At 38.0% G+C, this 14,532-nt stretch overlaps 5 protein-coding genes across 5 annotated transcripts; 3 read left to right on the top strand and 2 right to left on the bottom strand.

The window, feature by feature from the left end:
* Positions 1–649: 649 nt before the first annotated feature.
* Positions 650–2,355, top strand: CTAM01_15094 (uncharacterized protein; the record flags this gene model as incomplete). The annotated part of the gene is made up of 4 exons (XM_060531093.1): positions 650–745; positions 810–1,283; positions 1,372–1,685; positions 1,755–2,355. The coding sequence occupies 4 exons, from the start codon at positions 650–652 to the stop codon at positions 2,353–2,355; spliced, it is 1,485 nt and encodes a 494-aa protein (XP_060374336.1).
* Positions 2,356–2,901: 546 nt separating this feature from the next.
* CTAM01_15095 (aldo/keto reductase) lies at positions 2,902–4,078 on the top strand (the record flags this gene model as incomplete). Its single annotated transcript, XM_060531094.1, has 4 exons — positions 2,902–2,944; positions 3,016–3,054; positions 3,107–3,644; positions 3,718–4,078. The coding sequence occupies 4 exons, from the start codon at positions 2,902–2,904 to the stop codon at positions 4,076–4,078; spliced, it is 981 nt and encodes a 326-aa protein (XP_060374337.1).
* A 928-nt stretch (positions 4,079–5,006) lies between these two features.
* Positions 5,007–5,735, top strand: CTAM01_15096 (uncharacterized protein; the record flags this gene model as incomplete). The annotated part of the gene is made up of 1 exon (XM_060531095.1): positions 5,007–5,735. One exon carries the CDS (start codon positions 5,007–5,009, stop codon positions 5,733–5,735), a length of 729 nt encoding a protein of 242 aa, XP_060374338.1.
* Positions 5,736–6,035: 300 nt separating this feature from the next.
* CTAM01_15097 (uncharacterized protein) lies at positions 6,036–7,448 on the bottom strand (the record flags this gene model as incomplete). Its single annotated transcript, XM_060531096.1, has 1 exon — positions 6,036–7,448. One exon carries the CDS (start codon positions 7,446–7,448, stop codon positions 6,036–6,038), a length of 1,413 nt encoding a protein of 470 aa, XP_060374339.1.
* A 5,813-nt stretch (positions 7,449–13,261) lies between these two features.
* CTAM01_15098 (uncharacterized protein) lies at positions 13,262–13,420 on the bottom strand (the record flags this gene model as incomplete). The annotated part of the gene is made up of 1 exon (XM_060531097.1): positions 13,262–13,420. A coding segment is annotated over one exon (159 nt), but the record flags the coding sequence as incomplete, so codon positions are not given.
* Between the last annotated feature and the right edge of the window lie 1,112 nt (positions 13,421–14,532).

Here is a 14,532-nt window from a genome sequence, read left to right on the forward strand (position 1 = left end):
ACGGATTGTATAAACAGGCCGAAACCAAGGCCCCAGCATCGCACGGTCGGGTACCATGCAGGAGACCTGGGGTTTTCTCCCTTCTTTCCCCTCCATTCGTTTCGTCGCGCTGGCCCTTGCGGCAGAACAGTCGGCCCAAAGTCTAAGTTCATCCGCCGTGCTTCATCCCCCTCCACACCATTCTGCCATGGAATAAAAGTAGGAGGAGCTATCCGTGGGGTCAGGTTCCTCGGTTCATGGAACATGGCAACCCTGCCCATGTTTGGTCGCCAAAGGAGCTACACAGCTCACTTCAACTTCCTATGGAAACTTTCAAGGTCAGAAGAGATTCATGCACACGTGGTGAAGAAAGCCTTCAATTGTCGGGCGAACCCGCCCCCATGGCAGAGAAGCTGCTCGCTGGCCAAAGCTTCAGGATCGCCGACCGGCACCCTATACTTTTTTCTTTTTTCCCTCCCACTCTTTTCCCTCCACTGACTTTCGGCACTTGGGCTGGGTTAAGTTCGGCTCCTTTGTCTCCGTCACACCATTCAAATGGTACCCGGCGCGTTGGTTATCGTTGTATTCGGACCATCTCATATTACCTTGCCCTAATGCCGTTTGGCAGCCAAACTTGAGCTAAACACATACGGTGGGGTCATGCGTGACCATGAATCGATACAGAGTCAACAAGCCAAGCAGGCCCCATAGCAAGGCATCACCTGGGCGACGACGATGTCTGTCGTGTCACAGGTTGCCGGCTGCGGTGAGTGGACTGAGACGTGACATGAGATACTATCTATGAAAACGTCTGTTGACGATGATCACAGTGTGATTGCCGGCAATCTCGGCATGCGAGGGAAAGGTCGCAGTCAAGTTCCGGAATCTCCTCCATGAGCGAAAGCTCACCGACCACCAATGCGACCATTGAATCAAAGATCACCACACCAGGATGTCTAAGCTCAACGCCGGGGAGTTTGGAGCCCTTGCCGGCTGACATAACAATGGCTTTCTTCGCGTTCGTGGGCGACTCACCTTCACCCATGACCGATGTCTTTTCGCTGTCATTCATGCGGACATACCTCGACACGTCAATGCCAATTCGTGCCGTTGTAACAACAATTGGCAAAATATGCCTAGAGTACTCAAAGACGACCGCTTTAGAAAAGAAGCAAAAAGCTGCAGCCACTATCATGGCCCAAGACCGATATAAGTTGAAAGAATTCCTTGACGTCCTCACGTCTCCCGAAAGCAGTGACCAGCACTTGATGTTGCTGTATGGGATTCTGATGGCTTATGCCGAGGTGAGTTGGGACTTGAACACTGAGAACACGCAGCATCTTACCCTAATTTTCTATCATACTCAGAGCTGACTGTAATGGCTTTGAACAGACAATGACTGGCCAGTCATGGCTCTTCTTTCAGGCCACCATGAGAAAGTTGACGGAAAAGGTTCAACAGCAGGTCCAGGAGAGAAAAAGAGCACCTTTTTTGTACTTTGACAAAGGATTGCTGATGAACTACTCGCTCATGGCAACTTACCACTGTCTAGTATCGTTCGAGGACACCTTTCTTGTCGATGTCGAACTCTACGATCCAAAGCTCTTTGACAATATTGATGCGATTACTAGCCAAGTTCGCATTAACTCCGCCATATTACACCACTACACAAAATACGTGGCCAATTTTGCGCGACTGCACCACAAGTAAGAAAAGCCAACTCTCGGGGAAAGAGTCAGTCCAGTGTGGTACAAGTCAGCTCATGATTTATGTAGGGCAACGAAATGGGTGCGACAAGCGCGCCACGTTTTGAATGACCGCCATCTAGCTGCTGAACCACCACCTGACGAAGAGCTCAGGAAGATACTATCAGAAGCTGGGCTTTTGCAGCAGGGAATGGAGATTATCGAAAGTTCGGCAGCGGTCATTGATGTGATGGAGAACCTTCGAGGAGATAGATACGACGATGACGACGAGGCGGACAAAAGCGACTTCGGCATTCTGCGCGAGGCCTTTTACCATTTCTCGCTAATGGGAATAACGCGAACATTTTGGGATCCGGCGTGGAAGCTTATTGACGAGGACCTGCCACACATGTCAGACATGCCGGATCTCGAAGGACATGGATTATTCGTCCTAGAGAGGCTAGAACAACGGGCTCCCGTTGTCGGGCTAGAGTCATGGAGCTATCTTGTTGTGCTCATGGGCGTTGCCTTGGAGGCTAAGAGAGATGATATTCGGCAACGAGTGGCTGTCCTGCTCAAGGACATATTGGGCAAAGGCTTTGCCATCGCCGGGGCTTTATTAGCTGACGTAAAGATGATTTGGGGCATGGATTATGCATCTGGACACGAATGCATTGGACCTAGCGCGTGAGGGAGAACGAGGGAGGCGTATATAGCATACCTATGCAACTTACATCAGGTCAAGATACCTGAGAGACACCGCGAGTACCTGGATTTGCATTGCAAAGCGACTAGTATTCATGTAAATTATGCGCTCACATTTTAATGAAACATATGAATTCTAGCCGGTCATTCGGTTCTGCGTTCAATATTCGCACTAAAACGCGTGTTATTTTTTCCCCCAGTTACCGCACGAAACTGCCGTCTTTCCACGTTACCTAGGTACTTATACACCGTATGCATTGCCGAGGGGATACAATTCTGGCCGCGATGCGATGCTTTTTTTATCGTTACGGATAAATCTTTATACTGGCGAAACGAGTGGCTTCGACTTCATATGTAATTCAATTGGTTGACATGACGTAATTTTGTTCAGAGCTTCCCCCGCACAAAAGTCCCGCAACCGGCGGTCGAGAACCGAATATCGCAACGGGCAGATAATCAGATCAAGAGCCTCGATATTGATTCGTACATCTTGCCCTTATCTTTAGAAACATTAGCTACAGCACTATTTACAATGGCACCTCCTATCTGCACAAAGACGTTCAAGCTGAACAACGGTACGATACTCATCGCCATGAAAAATGATACGCATCTCATGAGTTCCCATGGGCTGACCGACTCTCTGCAGGCCTCGAACTCCCCGCCGTGGGTCTGGGAACATGGCAAGGTAGGGAGAGCTCTCATACCGAACGCGTCCCACTGAGTCTGACAGCCTGAAGGCACTCCAGGATCAGATGACTCCAAGGCTATGGAGGATTCTGTCATACACGCCCTCAACTCCGGATACCGTCTCGTCGACACCGCTCAGCTCTATGGCGTCGAAGACGTTGTGGGCAGGGCCATTCGCAACAGCGGCGTGCCCCGTGAGGAGATCACCGTTGTGACCAAGTTCTGGGGAGAGTGGCATCACGATCCCGCGACGGCCCTGCAGATCTCACTGGACACCATGGGCCTTGACTACATCGACGTATTCCTCATGCACTGGCCCTGGGCCACAACTCCGGCACCGGAGAAGAAGGTCTTGAAGAAGTGGGAGAGCCCAACGTTCATCGAGACCTGGAAGTCGATGGAGAAGCTGGTCGGCCCCAAGTGCAGGTCAATTGGCGTCAGCAATTTCATGCCTAAGGTCATGGATGAGCTGCTCAAGGAGGCCACTATCGTGCCTGCCGTTAACCAGGTTGAGTTGCATGCTTTCAACCCAAACCTGAACCTCGTACCTTACTGCAAGGAGAAGGGCATTGTGGTCACGAGTTGGAGGTGAGCTTTTTAATACCTTTAAGCGAGGATCGAAGACATGTTGGACAAATGGACGGGGCGCTAATTGAGACAGCACAATGGGTGGATCGCGTCCTTCCCAGAATGAAATTCTCAACCACGAGCTCTTCACCAGCATCGCAAAGGCACATGGTATCTCGGCAGGCGTCGTGTCCCTCTCCTGGTGCGTCCAGCGCGGCATCGCCGTCATCCCAAAGAGCGCCAAGAAGGAGCGGATTGAGGAGAACATCCGCCTTGTCACCCTTACCGAGGAGGAGATGAACAAGATCAATGAGGCACATAAGACGATCAAGAAGGAGAGATTCTCCAACGGAATTGCGGTGCAGCACATGGAGATCGATGGAGTGATGACCCAGCAGGGCTGGACCTACGTCGATATGGGCTACGAGGACGAGAATGGCAACTGGCTGGCTTAAGATAGCAGACCGTCAGTCGCTTTTGTTGGGTAGCATCGAGAATTCAGTATAAACCCACTTAAAGGATAATACATTGCCGCTGCTTCAACAACATCCATTATTCGTCCGTAATCATATTATCGTATCAGTACGCTTACAAATGTATGGGTCGTTTGCTCCCGTTGTACGCAGAGCCAAGCCTCTGCATTCGTCACCGAAAGCGCCTATAACTCTACATGTCAGCGGAGTTAGAGTAAAACCGGGGAGGCAGCCAACTTATAGGTGCTGGTGCACTAACGTACCTACGCAGAATGTCTAGCTCTGTCCCTACCCAATGAGACACCTTTCCGAGGATCTTTACCTTCTCTACAGATGAAAAGCCAATTATCACTCCTAACTATTACTGAACACTCGAGTAGCTAGGTTGGAATAAAGCAAACTGCTCAATGACGGGCCGACTCACTCGTAGTGCCTCGCATTCAAGATAAAAAGCAGCTGTGTGAGCTAAGCCAAGCCATGCCTGGCCATAGCACCGCCTGAATCGGGGAGTGGACCACTAGCGTCGCAGCGAAAAGCATAAAGTCAACCACAGCCTCCTCCCCATCCTTCTACGAAAAATTTCCCCTCCATATCGAGAAGATTAAACAGCCAAAAATCAGTAGAAGCCGCCGTGATGGACTTGTCACCTCAGGAAGAGGAGCTATCATTGACGAGGACAGGATCTTCGTCGACGTCAGAAATCGTCCCTGTATCTTTAGGACAATTGCCAGCGCAAAGTGAAGCCCTAGAGTCGTCAGAAGATTGGACTGGCTTGACGTCAAGCAAAGAGCGGAGGAAACTTCAAAATCGACTTAACCAAAGAGCACGTCGTTAGTCCGCCCCGAATTCCCTGGCTTTCCACAAGTCATTATACGCCATCTAACTGGATGGATTGCATCTAGGTAGAAGAATGAAGCAGGAAGTCTTTCGTCAGATGAGTCAACTAGAGGGAGTGATCAACGAGACCATAGCAGAAGCAGAATCAGCTGGCCGTTTGCAAAACGGTACCACCGGAGATGAAGGCTACTCGCTTCTGCCATGCCCCAAAAGGAGGAGCGAGTTGATGATCCTCGCACAGGAGGCACGAAGGAATTATGCCCTGGGAACCCCGGCTCCTCGACAGCTAAGCGCCCTCGTCAAGCTCAACCTGCTCACTGCGCTCTGGCGGAATACGCAGATATTGGGCTTCAACGTACACTCCATCTGTGAGGATGAGTTCATTTCTCCACATAATCTCGAAGGCCCAGACCTTCCCTGCTATTCTCGACAAGAGCTCTCGTGGCCTCCATATTTACGTCCAACGGAAGCGCAGAAAAAGATTACACATCACCCTTTTCTTGACGTCTTCCCGTTTCCGTCACTAAGAGAAGCCGGAATTCGGGCCGAAGAGCTCGGGTTCTTTGACGAAGACGACTTTTGCCTCGACATTTTCCATCTCGATGACAAAAAAGACGGCGTCGAGCGACCGCGTATGATAGTCTGGGGCGAGTCTTGGGATCCCCGCGGTTGGGAAGTCAACGTCGCGTTTCTGCGAAAATGGGGCTGGATGGTTCGAGGCTGCCCGGAGTTGCTAGAAGGCACGAATTACTGGCGTGAGAAAAGAGGCGAGAAGAAGTTGAACTTCAATCTCAACCCGTGATGGCGATGTGACATCGGAGTAGGATACGTCATTTCACCAAGTGGGCTTGTTTGGGTACATGTAGAGGTAGAATACATGAAGCTGCAAGTTCAAGAGGCACGGACAAGAAATTTGTACTGCTTCAATGATTTTGAGCAAGGTTTCAGTCTGGATCAAGTATAATTCTCCCATAATCCAATGGTAAGTGATTGACGCGCATGACTTCCAAGAAAGCTCAACAAATATGGAAATAATAAGGCGGTTGAATGACTTCCCGTGAAGGAGTCTACACTCATTGATTGGACCTCCTTGAATACCCCCTTAGAAGGGCTGGAGAGTCGCATGCCAGAAAAGTTCGCCAATAGCATATCTGTCCGTCAGAGGCTTAACCTCCTCCTTCACACACGTCTTTTCGACCGGGACTCCCTCAAATCTCGCCCCAATCCATGCAGCAATGTCAGCTCTCGCCGCCTCCAGAACCTGGCCGTGACCCATGCTCGGGTAAACTCTTGCATGAACAGGGCTCTCAGGGAATGAGGTGCAAGTCTGGTTGAAGTCATCGAGTGTAAGGTTGTTAGGCGTGATCGTGTCGGTCTCGCCCGAAATGACCAACATTGGCGCCGCGATAGAGTGCGGGCCTTGGCCGTTGTATCGAACTGCCCATTCGTCGACGATAGGAAGCGTCAACCAGCTTGTGTTCTTGTAGAGTTGCTCCGGGGTGAAATCACCGACGATAGCGAAGCCAGACGTGAAACATGACTTGTCGAGGGCACCCAGACGCTGCAGAGGAATCTCTCCAAGGTAGTCCGCAACCTTGATCTGGTCGGGGAAGAGCAGAGACAGAGACTGGAGGAAGTAAACCGAGAAGGGGTCGTGGGCAGCCTTTCCTTGAGCAAGCGCGAGAGAGGCGGGGATCAACTTCTGCGGCCGCAAAGCAGGGGCGGCAGCCACGGAGCCGATGAACTCGCCGGCCTCCAAAAGAGCTTCTTGGTCAGGCTGAGCCAGACGCTCGTTGGTTCTCCATGCCGTCATACCACCTTCGCTGTGACCATAGACCACCCACTTCTGTCCCAAAAGGTCGCCGATTGCCTTTCTCGCGGCAACGAGAGAGTATGCGACATCAGCAACGTGGAGCCAGCCAGACTCGTACATGAAGCCCTGGGGAATGTCGGAACCCTGACCAGCATAGTCGGGAGCGATGACAGCATAGCCAGATTCGGCGAGGATGAAAGGGGCTTTCCAGTCGTAGTATAGACCCTTGTTGTTGGTGGGGGCACACAAGCGGCTACGGCCGGCAGTTCCGTGGGTCCAGACAACGGTTCGCAGCTTGTTCTCTTCGGCCGTAGCACCGGGCTTCGCGAATGGATTGGAGAAAGGCAGAAGAACCCAAGCGGATCCGGGGATCGGCTTGCGGTCAATGTCTTCGGTTACATAGAGGACCCTTGACAATGACAGACTCGCGGGGATAGTCCAGTTGGAAGAGAGCTGCGCAGCGGGCACGTTCTCCCACCGCAGGATATCACCAGGCTTGGCACCGGTGAAGTTGGAAGGCGTAGAGTAGAACGGGTCGGACGCGATGTCGCTTACCCACAGGGAAGCTTCAGCTTCATAGGTGGTTTGGATGGCGGTTTGGCAGGCTGCGTCGCAGCCCTTCTGGCATTCGGCATCGCAGATGGGGTCGAGTGCAGACACGATGCCAACAAAGGCAGCAGCAACAGCTACGAAAGACTTCATCTTGCCGGGGTGATCTTGAGTTGGAAACAAACGTAACCTTGCTGGATGAGGAACGGAAGGCAGGTATGATCGCTGCCAGCACTGGGTCTTTATACAAGATCGAGGACGGAAAGGGGGTTCATCTCATTATCTGATTATCAACCACAGATATTATTACAGGAGCTGGACTCATTGATTTTGAACCTTAATTCCACGCTTTACCTACACAATACTACGAGCCCAGGTTATTGAGCAGTCGTATTAAGCATACGTGCGAGGCAAGCTTGGTGGTCGCCCCAGTGTCGCATACAACTTCCCCTTTTGGGATGGATCACCCGCCCCCCGTTGCAGCGCGTCTATCCCGAATTGTGATCGGGGTCCAGTCCAAGCCCGGAACCATGGTAATCGCCTCAGCTAAATGTTTGTCGATAAACACTCTTGAGTTGCTTTCAGCTTGAAAATCGGATGTTCCCAGTCGCATTCATTCTCGGAACGTTTCCGACCCATTCCGTCTGATCTTTGGTATGCCTCCAATCGTGAGAGGCGGACTTCGGAGACTTCTGTCAAGCTGGCATGCATTTCACCCCGCCAAGCTATGATTATATCGGCCTCCCACCGGCATCTGTTCCCAGTGATGCGGTGCTACTCCACCCTCAAAGATATCAGCTTCTGATCGGCCGGCCCTGGCAAACAAGGTCATGCACATCATGTTGTATGGCATTGCATCCTTAGGTTCTTTGCGTACCTTAGATAGAATGAACCGATGATCCTTTGGAAGTATCTCGAGCCGGAAGCATGGTATTGGCCACAACCAATGCGTCTGGTATCCTGAACTTATATTTCCCAAACTTGTGTATTCGCTCGATCTTACGATGCAGTAGGTAGCCCCATCAATCAGAAATCGCTTTGTATGGCGTACCTCTCCTGTGTTTTCTTCGCTGGACTGCTACATCATCTTCCCGAACCTATTGGCCCTTAATGTATCAAATGGCCAGAACGGCGCCTAAGTCACGCAATAAAAGGCGCTCATTAAATCGTTTGATACGAATGTTAAGCAGCGGAAAAAACTCCAATTCTGTTTTTGTACGTGCCTTAATAGACATATAGGTTATGAAGGATGACTTTTATATATTCCCATTACCAGCGAGTCATATTTTAAGTAGGCAACCTGATAAGAATAGAGGTATTGCAGTATCAAAATTAACATCTACGGCGTTTCATAACGTACTTTGCCCAAGTCTTAACTGCTATCTATTACTTAACCCTTTCCCTGATCACAAGAAATTATACTGCACAATTCAAATCTCATTTACTATTTAGGGGTTGTTGGAAATGCTTTAGCGGAGACGCCAGGCGAGCAACAGTAGCATAGGGTTTACTACGGCTGCTTTTAGTTAAATAGAGATTGTTAGTATCCCTATTATAGGGTAGTTAGTTCGAACTATAGGTTAATAAAAAGATTAATTAAACTATATTAACTTCTATATAAGTATAAAAAAGAGGTTTTAACTATAGGTTAGGCTAGTTATAATAATTATAAATAAGGCCCTTATTTAGCCCCTATATAATTAACTATATATTATAATTAAATTAAACTTCTAATTTAATACTAACTTTCTTTTTTTTTTATTAATTTATTTATTATAATTAAAAATATAATTTAACCTTAGGCCTATTTACTAAGTCGTTTTTTTTTTCTCCCTTTTTTCTACTTTTTTTATATAACCTATCCTTCTATTTATATATTAACTTTTTTATTACTTATAAATTATTCTAACCTCTTATTAAATATTATTTTTATAAAAACGTTAATAAAATTATTTTTATTATTAATCTAACGGATTTTAAAAATCTTACGCTTTTTATATAATTACTTAAGGGCTATAATATTAATTATAAACCTCTTTTTTTTTATTCTTCCTAATTTAATAAAGTATTTATATAATAAATAAAAATCGGTATAAATAACCGTTAAGATTAATAAAAAATTAAGTTAATTAATAATCCTTTTTAGTATTATTAAAATTATATAAGCGAAGTTAATATTATTAACTATACTATAAACTTTTAATACTAATATACTTCTTATTACTTATTTATTTTTAATTAATAAATAATAAATTATATTATTATATATAAAAAATTCGTTCTTACTTATACTCTTATTAACTAGGATAATAATATATCCCAATTATAAAATAAAGTTATTATTATTTATAAATAACTTATTAATAAAAATGTAAAGTTTATTAATAATAAAGTTAATTAGGTAATAAACGAAGCCTTAATTAAAATTCGTTTATTACTATTTAAACTATTTATTAAATACTTTAATATTTTATTTAACTAAATTTATAACTTATACTACTTTAGTATAATTAAAAATCGCTTTAGGTTAATATATATTTATAATATATACCCCTTATATAAGCTTAGCTTTATATTATTTTTTAATATTAATTATATTTAAGTTAATAAAAATAATTTTCTTATTTTACCCCCTTTATTAAAAAATAATAGTTTCCTTTTTAATTATAAAAATCCTATTATTAAACGCTAATAAGTTATTTATTATAAAAACCTTTTTTAACTTAGTTACGAAGCCCGCTTTTTAAAGCTCCTTATCCTCTTTTTTTATAAAATTAATATTAAATAAGCTTAATATATTATTAATTTATATCTTAATAATTCTAAATTATTTATTTTTATATTTAAAAACTAATAAGTATAAGTTATATATAAATATAATTATTAATAATTAATTAATATAAAAATTATAATATATAGCTTATTAATAAATACCTAATTCTACGAGCTTATATAATAGTTTAAATACTTTAATAATTATACTTTTTAAGTACTTACTAACTATTTCCTTTAGTAAATAAGCTAGGACTTTTTTTATAAGCCTTATAACTAATTAAATATAGGCTTAAGTAATATTATAGCTCTAAATTTTATATCCCTTTTTTTATAATAATACTATTAATATTATTATTAATTATTAACTATAGCGCTATATTATAAATAATTAAATAAATAGCGTCGCTTTTTTAATATTACTATACCCCTAAATTATATATTTAAATTTCTTATATAATTAAAGTATTCTTTTTCTTTTAATTTTATATACTATTCGTAATTTAAATATATAAAGACTTTTATATAGTAGTTTTTTTTTAGCTTTATAAGCGTAAAAGATCGACCTTAATAGGATTATGCTTTTAAAAAAAATTATACGATATAATATATAGTAGTTTTTTTTCTAGCTTTATAAGTATAAAAGATCAACCTTAATAAGATTACGCTTTTAAAAGAAATTATATAATATAATATACTTTTTAATTATATAATACGCGTAATATATCCTAAGTACGCGCTTAACGTAATATAGTGATTTTAATACGAAAACTACTATATAATTTAGGATAAGTAAGCTACCCTCTTTAGCTACTTATTAATAATAGGCTAAGTAATATACTTACGTAGCGGCGCCGGTTAGAAAGGTCGATAGTAAAAGTTAGTTATAATAGTTAGCTATAATAGTCGGCTATAATAGTTAAAAGCAGCCTTTTTTAACTATAGAGGTTCTAAACTTTAATAATAACGTAGAGGTTTTTAAAAAAAGGCTAAATAGGCTAATATTTATTACTCTTTAGAGCTCGTAAAGATTTTTTTTATTTTTATTATTTTTAATATTACCTAAAGCTCTATTTAAACTAAATAAATTTATTAAATAAATCTATTAAATAAATTTACTAAATAAACTTATTAATATATAAACTACTACCTCGACGAGAACTTATTTTAAAAATACTTATTAATAAGTCTACCCCTCTTAGGCTAGGCGCCCTCTTTAGCTAGCTTAACGCTATAGTTATTATAATTAATATAAGTATATTTAAGAAGTAGCGAAGTATTTTTTAATAGTACGGAATTTAGTTAGGTAATAGTACGAATATTATAAATAGCTAGGCTAGTATAAACGTTAAGATTTAGTATATTAATATTAGTTTAGAAATTATGCTTTATAGAGTTAGAAATCTTTTTAATATAAGCTATATTATAGATATAAGGGAATATATAAGGGGCCCCCTAACTTTTAATAAGAAGGAGTATATAATACGGGATTTAGTTATTTATGCGGGCTAGTACTAGGAGGTTTTATATGCGTTAGAGTAGGTATAGCTTACTCTTTAGATAGTTAAAAGCGGGGGAAGGTTAGGAGTTTTAATTAATAGTTAGGTATAGAGCGTAATATACTTAGTTTTCCTTAATACGTAATATATAGTACGGCCCCGGCGGATTGCTCTGTCGGGGGGATAAAGACTTTTATATTTTTTAGAGTTATAAAAAATAAATTAATAAACCCCTCGATTATATAAAGTATTTATTTTAATAAGATCTAATCCTTTAAATAGCTTTTTAATAATTATAATAATACCTTTTTTATATAGTTTAATTACTAGCTCGAAATCGGCTTTCTTTTTTATTATATAAAAAATATTAAATACCTTATTATTAATAATAAATTACTATATTAGGGCTTATTATTATAATCTTCCGTAACGTCTTATTAATAATATTAATACTCTTTTAGTAATTTCCTCTTTTTTATTATTTATTAATACTACTATAATAATTTTATTAAAAATAATTTCTTATACTTTTACTACGGGTTATATTATTTCCCCTAGTTCTTTTTCTTTTTATAAATTAAAAATTATTTTAATAAGATCCGTATAATATAATCTAACTACTATAATTAATACTTTAAATAACTAATTATAATCTCTCATAATTATATAAAACCGCTTATTAATAAAAATTAATTTATATAACCTAGCCTATTACTAAATAATTTCGTACTAAACTTATATATTTAAATTTAAAAATATATTTAAATTAGCCCCTATATTAGGCCCGTTACGTATAGTAACTACTTCGTTAACTTATTTTTTTATACTTACTTTATATAGCACTTATATTACTTTTTTAACTACTTAGGCTCGTTAACTTATATTTAATAATAATAATAAGGCTAAAGTCGTTTTTAAATATACTCTAAATATTAATAATATTAATATAAGCTTATTAAGCCCTATAGTATTATTATAATACTTAAGTACTATTTAGAAATATTTATTATTAATAAAATTAGGATTTTCTTTTTTAATAATTCTAAATACCCTTTTTAATTATTAATATACCTTTTTTACTTTTTTAATATTATAATATACTTCTATAAATACGACTTTTAATTATATATTATAAGCCATTATATTTTCCCTAAATTTTATTAACTTAAAACTTATACTAACGTTAGTTCTAATACTATTTAGTAATTCTTAGTATATATTAATCTAGCTTTTTTATAAGGCTACTTATACTATTTTTATTTATAAATCCTAAAAGAATTACTTTATTTAAAATAATATAGCCTCGTTAATTATATATAAAACTAGTTAACTATTTAAATAAAAAATATTAATAACGATTTCCTAATTAAAATTAAGCTTATTACGTAATTTAAATTTAAATCTATATAAGCTTTGTATATTTATTTAGTATTAATAATATACTTTTATTAACTACTCTAGTACCCTTATTTTAATATTATTATTACTTAATTACTTTAAAAAGCTATATAGCCTCGTAACTAATAAGTACCTAAATCTTTAATATAATTATTTAAGCTTATTTTTCGTTAAGTAATTAATTAACTTCGTATTATTAATAAGCTTTATAAATATATACCCCTATTGTCGTTTAACTATCTTAAAATACTTATTATTAAAAATTCTATTCCTTATATTATTAAAAATAATACTTAGTTAATCTATATTTTTTAAGTATAAAAAAAATAAGGTATTAATAAATAAAATATAAAAAGTTATCGTTTTAAAATATATCTTTACTTCTATTATACTTAGGGTAATAATTTCCTTACCTAAGCTAAAACTAATTTTTATAATACCCGTTATTAATATATTAAGTATTATTAATGCGATTTTTTATAGCGCTTAGAATTACCCTTTTTTTCTTATTAACTATTATAATACCCTAATATTTAAAATAATCCTATAAAAATTATCTAAGCTATACTTTTTATTTATATAAAATACTTATATAAGCTTAGTACTTAAATAATTTAAATAATATAAAAAAAACCCCTCTAATTACCCCTAGAATTTTTTGGTACTATTTTCTTTAATATTAATAAAAATAATATCTTCTCTTTAAATATTAAAAAAATAGAATTTTATATTATTAAATTCGTCCTTTTATTTACTTTTAGATTAGTTATTTAAAGGACCTTCCCTTACTATTTATAAATAAAAGCCTACTTATTAAAAGCTTTTATTACTTTTTATTTATTTAGCCTCGTATATCTTTTAAAAGCTAATAAAATAAAAAAGGAATAGTTAATATTATTAATTTTATTGTAATTTAATTTATTAATATAGAGTATAAAATTTTCCTTATTTTCTAAATTTTTTATAAAAAGCGGATATTCTAAGCTACTATTATAACTACTATTACTAAGTTCTATACCCCTAGATCTACTCTTATATATAATAAGAAATTAGCTAAACTAATAAAGGCTAGTTTTACTATTTATTACCCTTAACTTTTTATATTATTTATATAATTTAATATACTCCTCTTTAAAATAATTACTTAATTAATATTTATTTGTTTTATAAATAAAGTATTACTTTTTTTATTACCCTATTTATAAATTAAATCTCTACTTATTTAATAAATCTAAGCCTCTTTATTAATAATTACTATACTTAGTCTTTTTTCCTTTTTTATTATATATTTAATTAACTTAATATTATTAATAAGGGCTATTATACGCTTAGAGATAAGTTTAGTATAGCATTTTTATTTTAATATTAAAACTAAATCTTAGCTTTAAGTAAAGCATTTTATAATTTTTAAGTATTTAATATAAAGTTATTTTTATTTTTAATACGTACTAAATTATAATATAAAAATATCTAAATTTTTACTTATTAATCCTCTTATTTAGCTAAGTTTTCGCTAATTTATTAATTTAATTAATAAACTCTTTAAAAAAATTTATTCACAATTTACC

The sequence above is a fragment of the Colletotrichum tamarilloi genome (assembly GCF_030869305.1).
Source record: "Colletotrichum tamarilloi strain Tom-12 chromosome Unknown Scaffold_147.1, whole genome shotgun sequence".
NCBI lineage: Eukaryota > Fungi > Ascomycota > Sordariomycetes > Glomerellales > Glomerellaceae > Colletotrichum > Colletotrichum tamarilloi.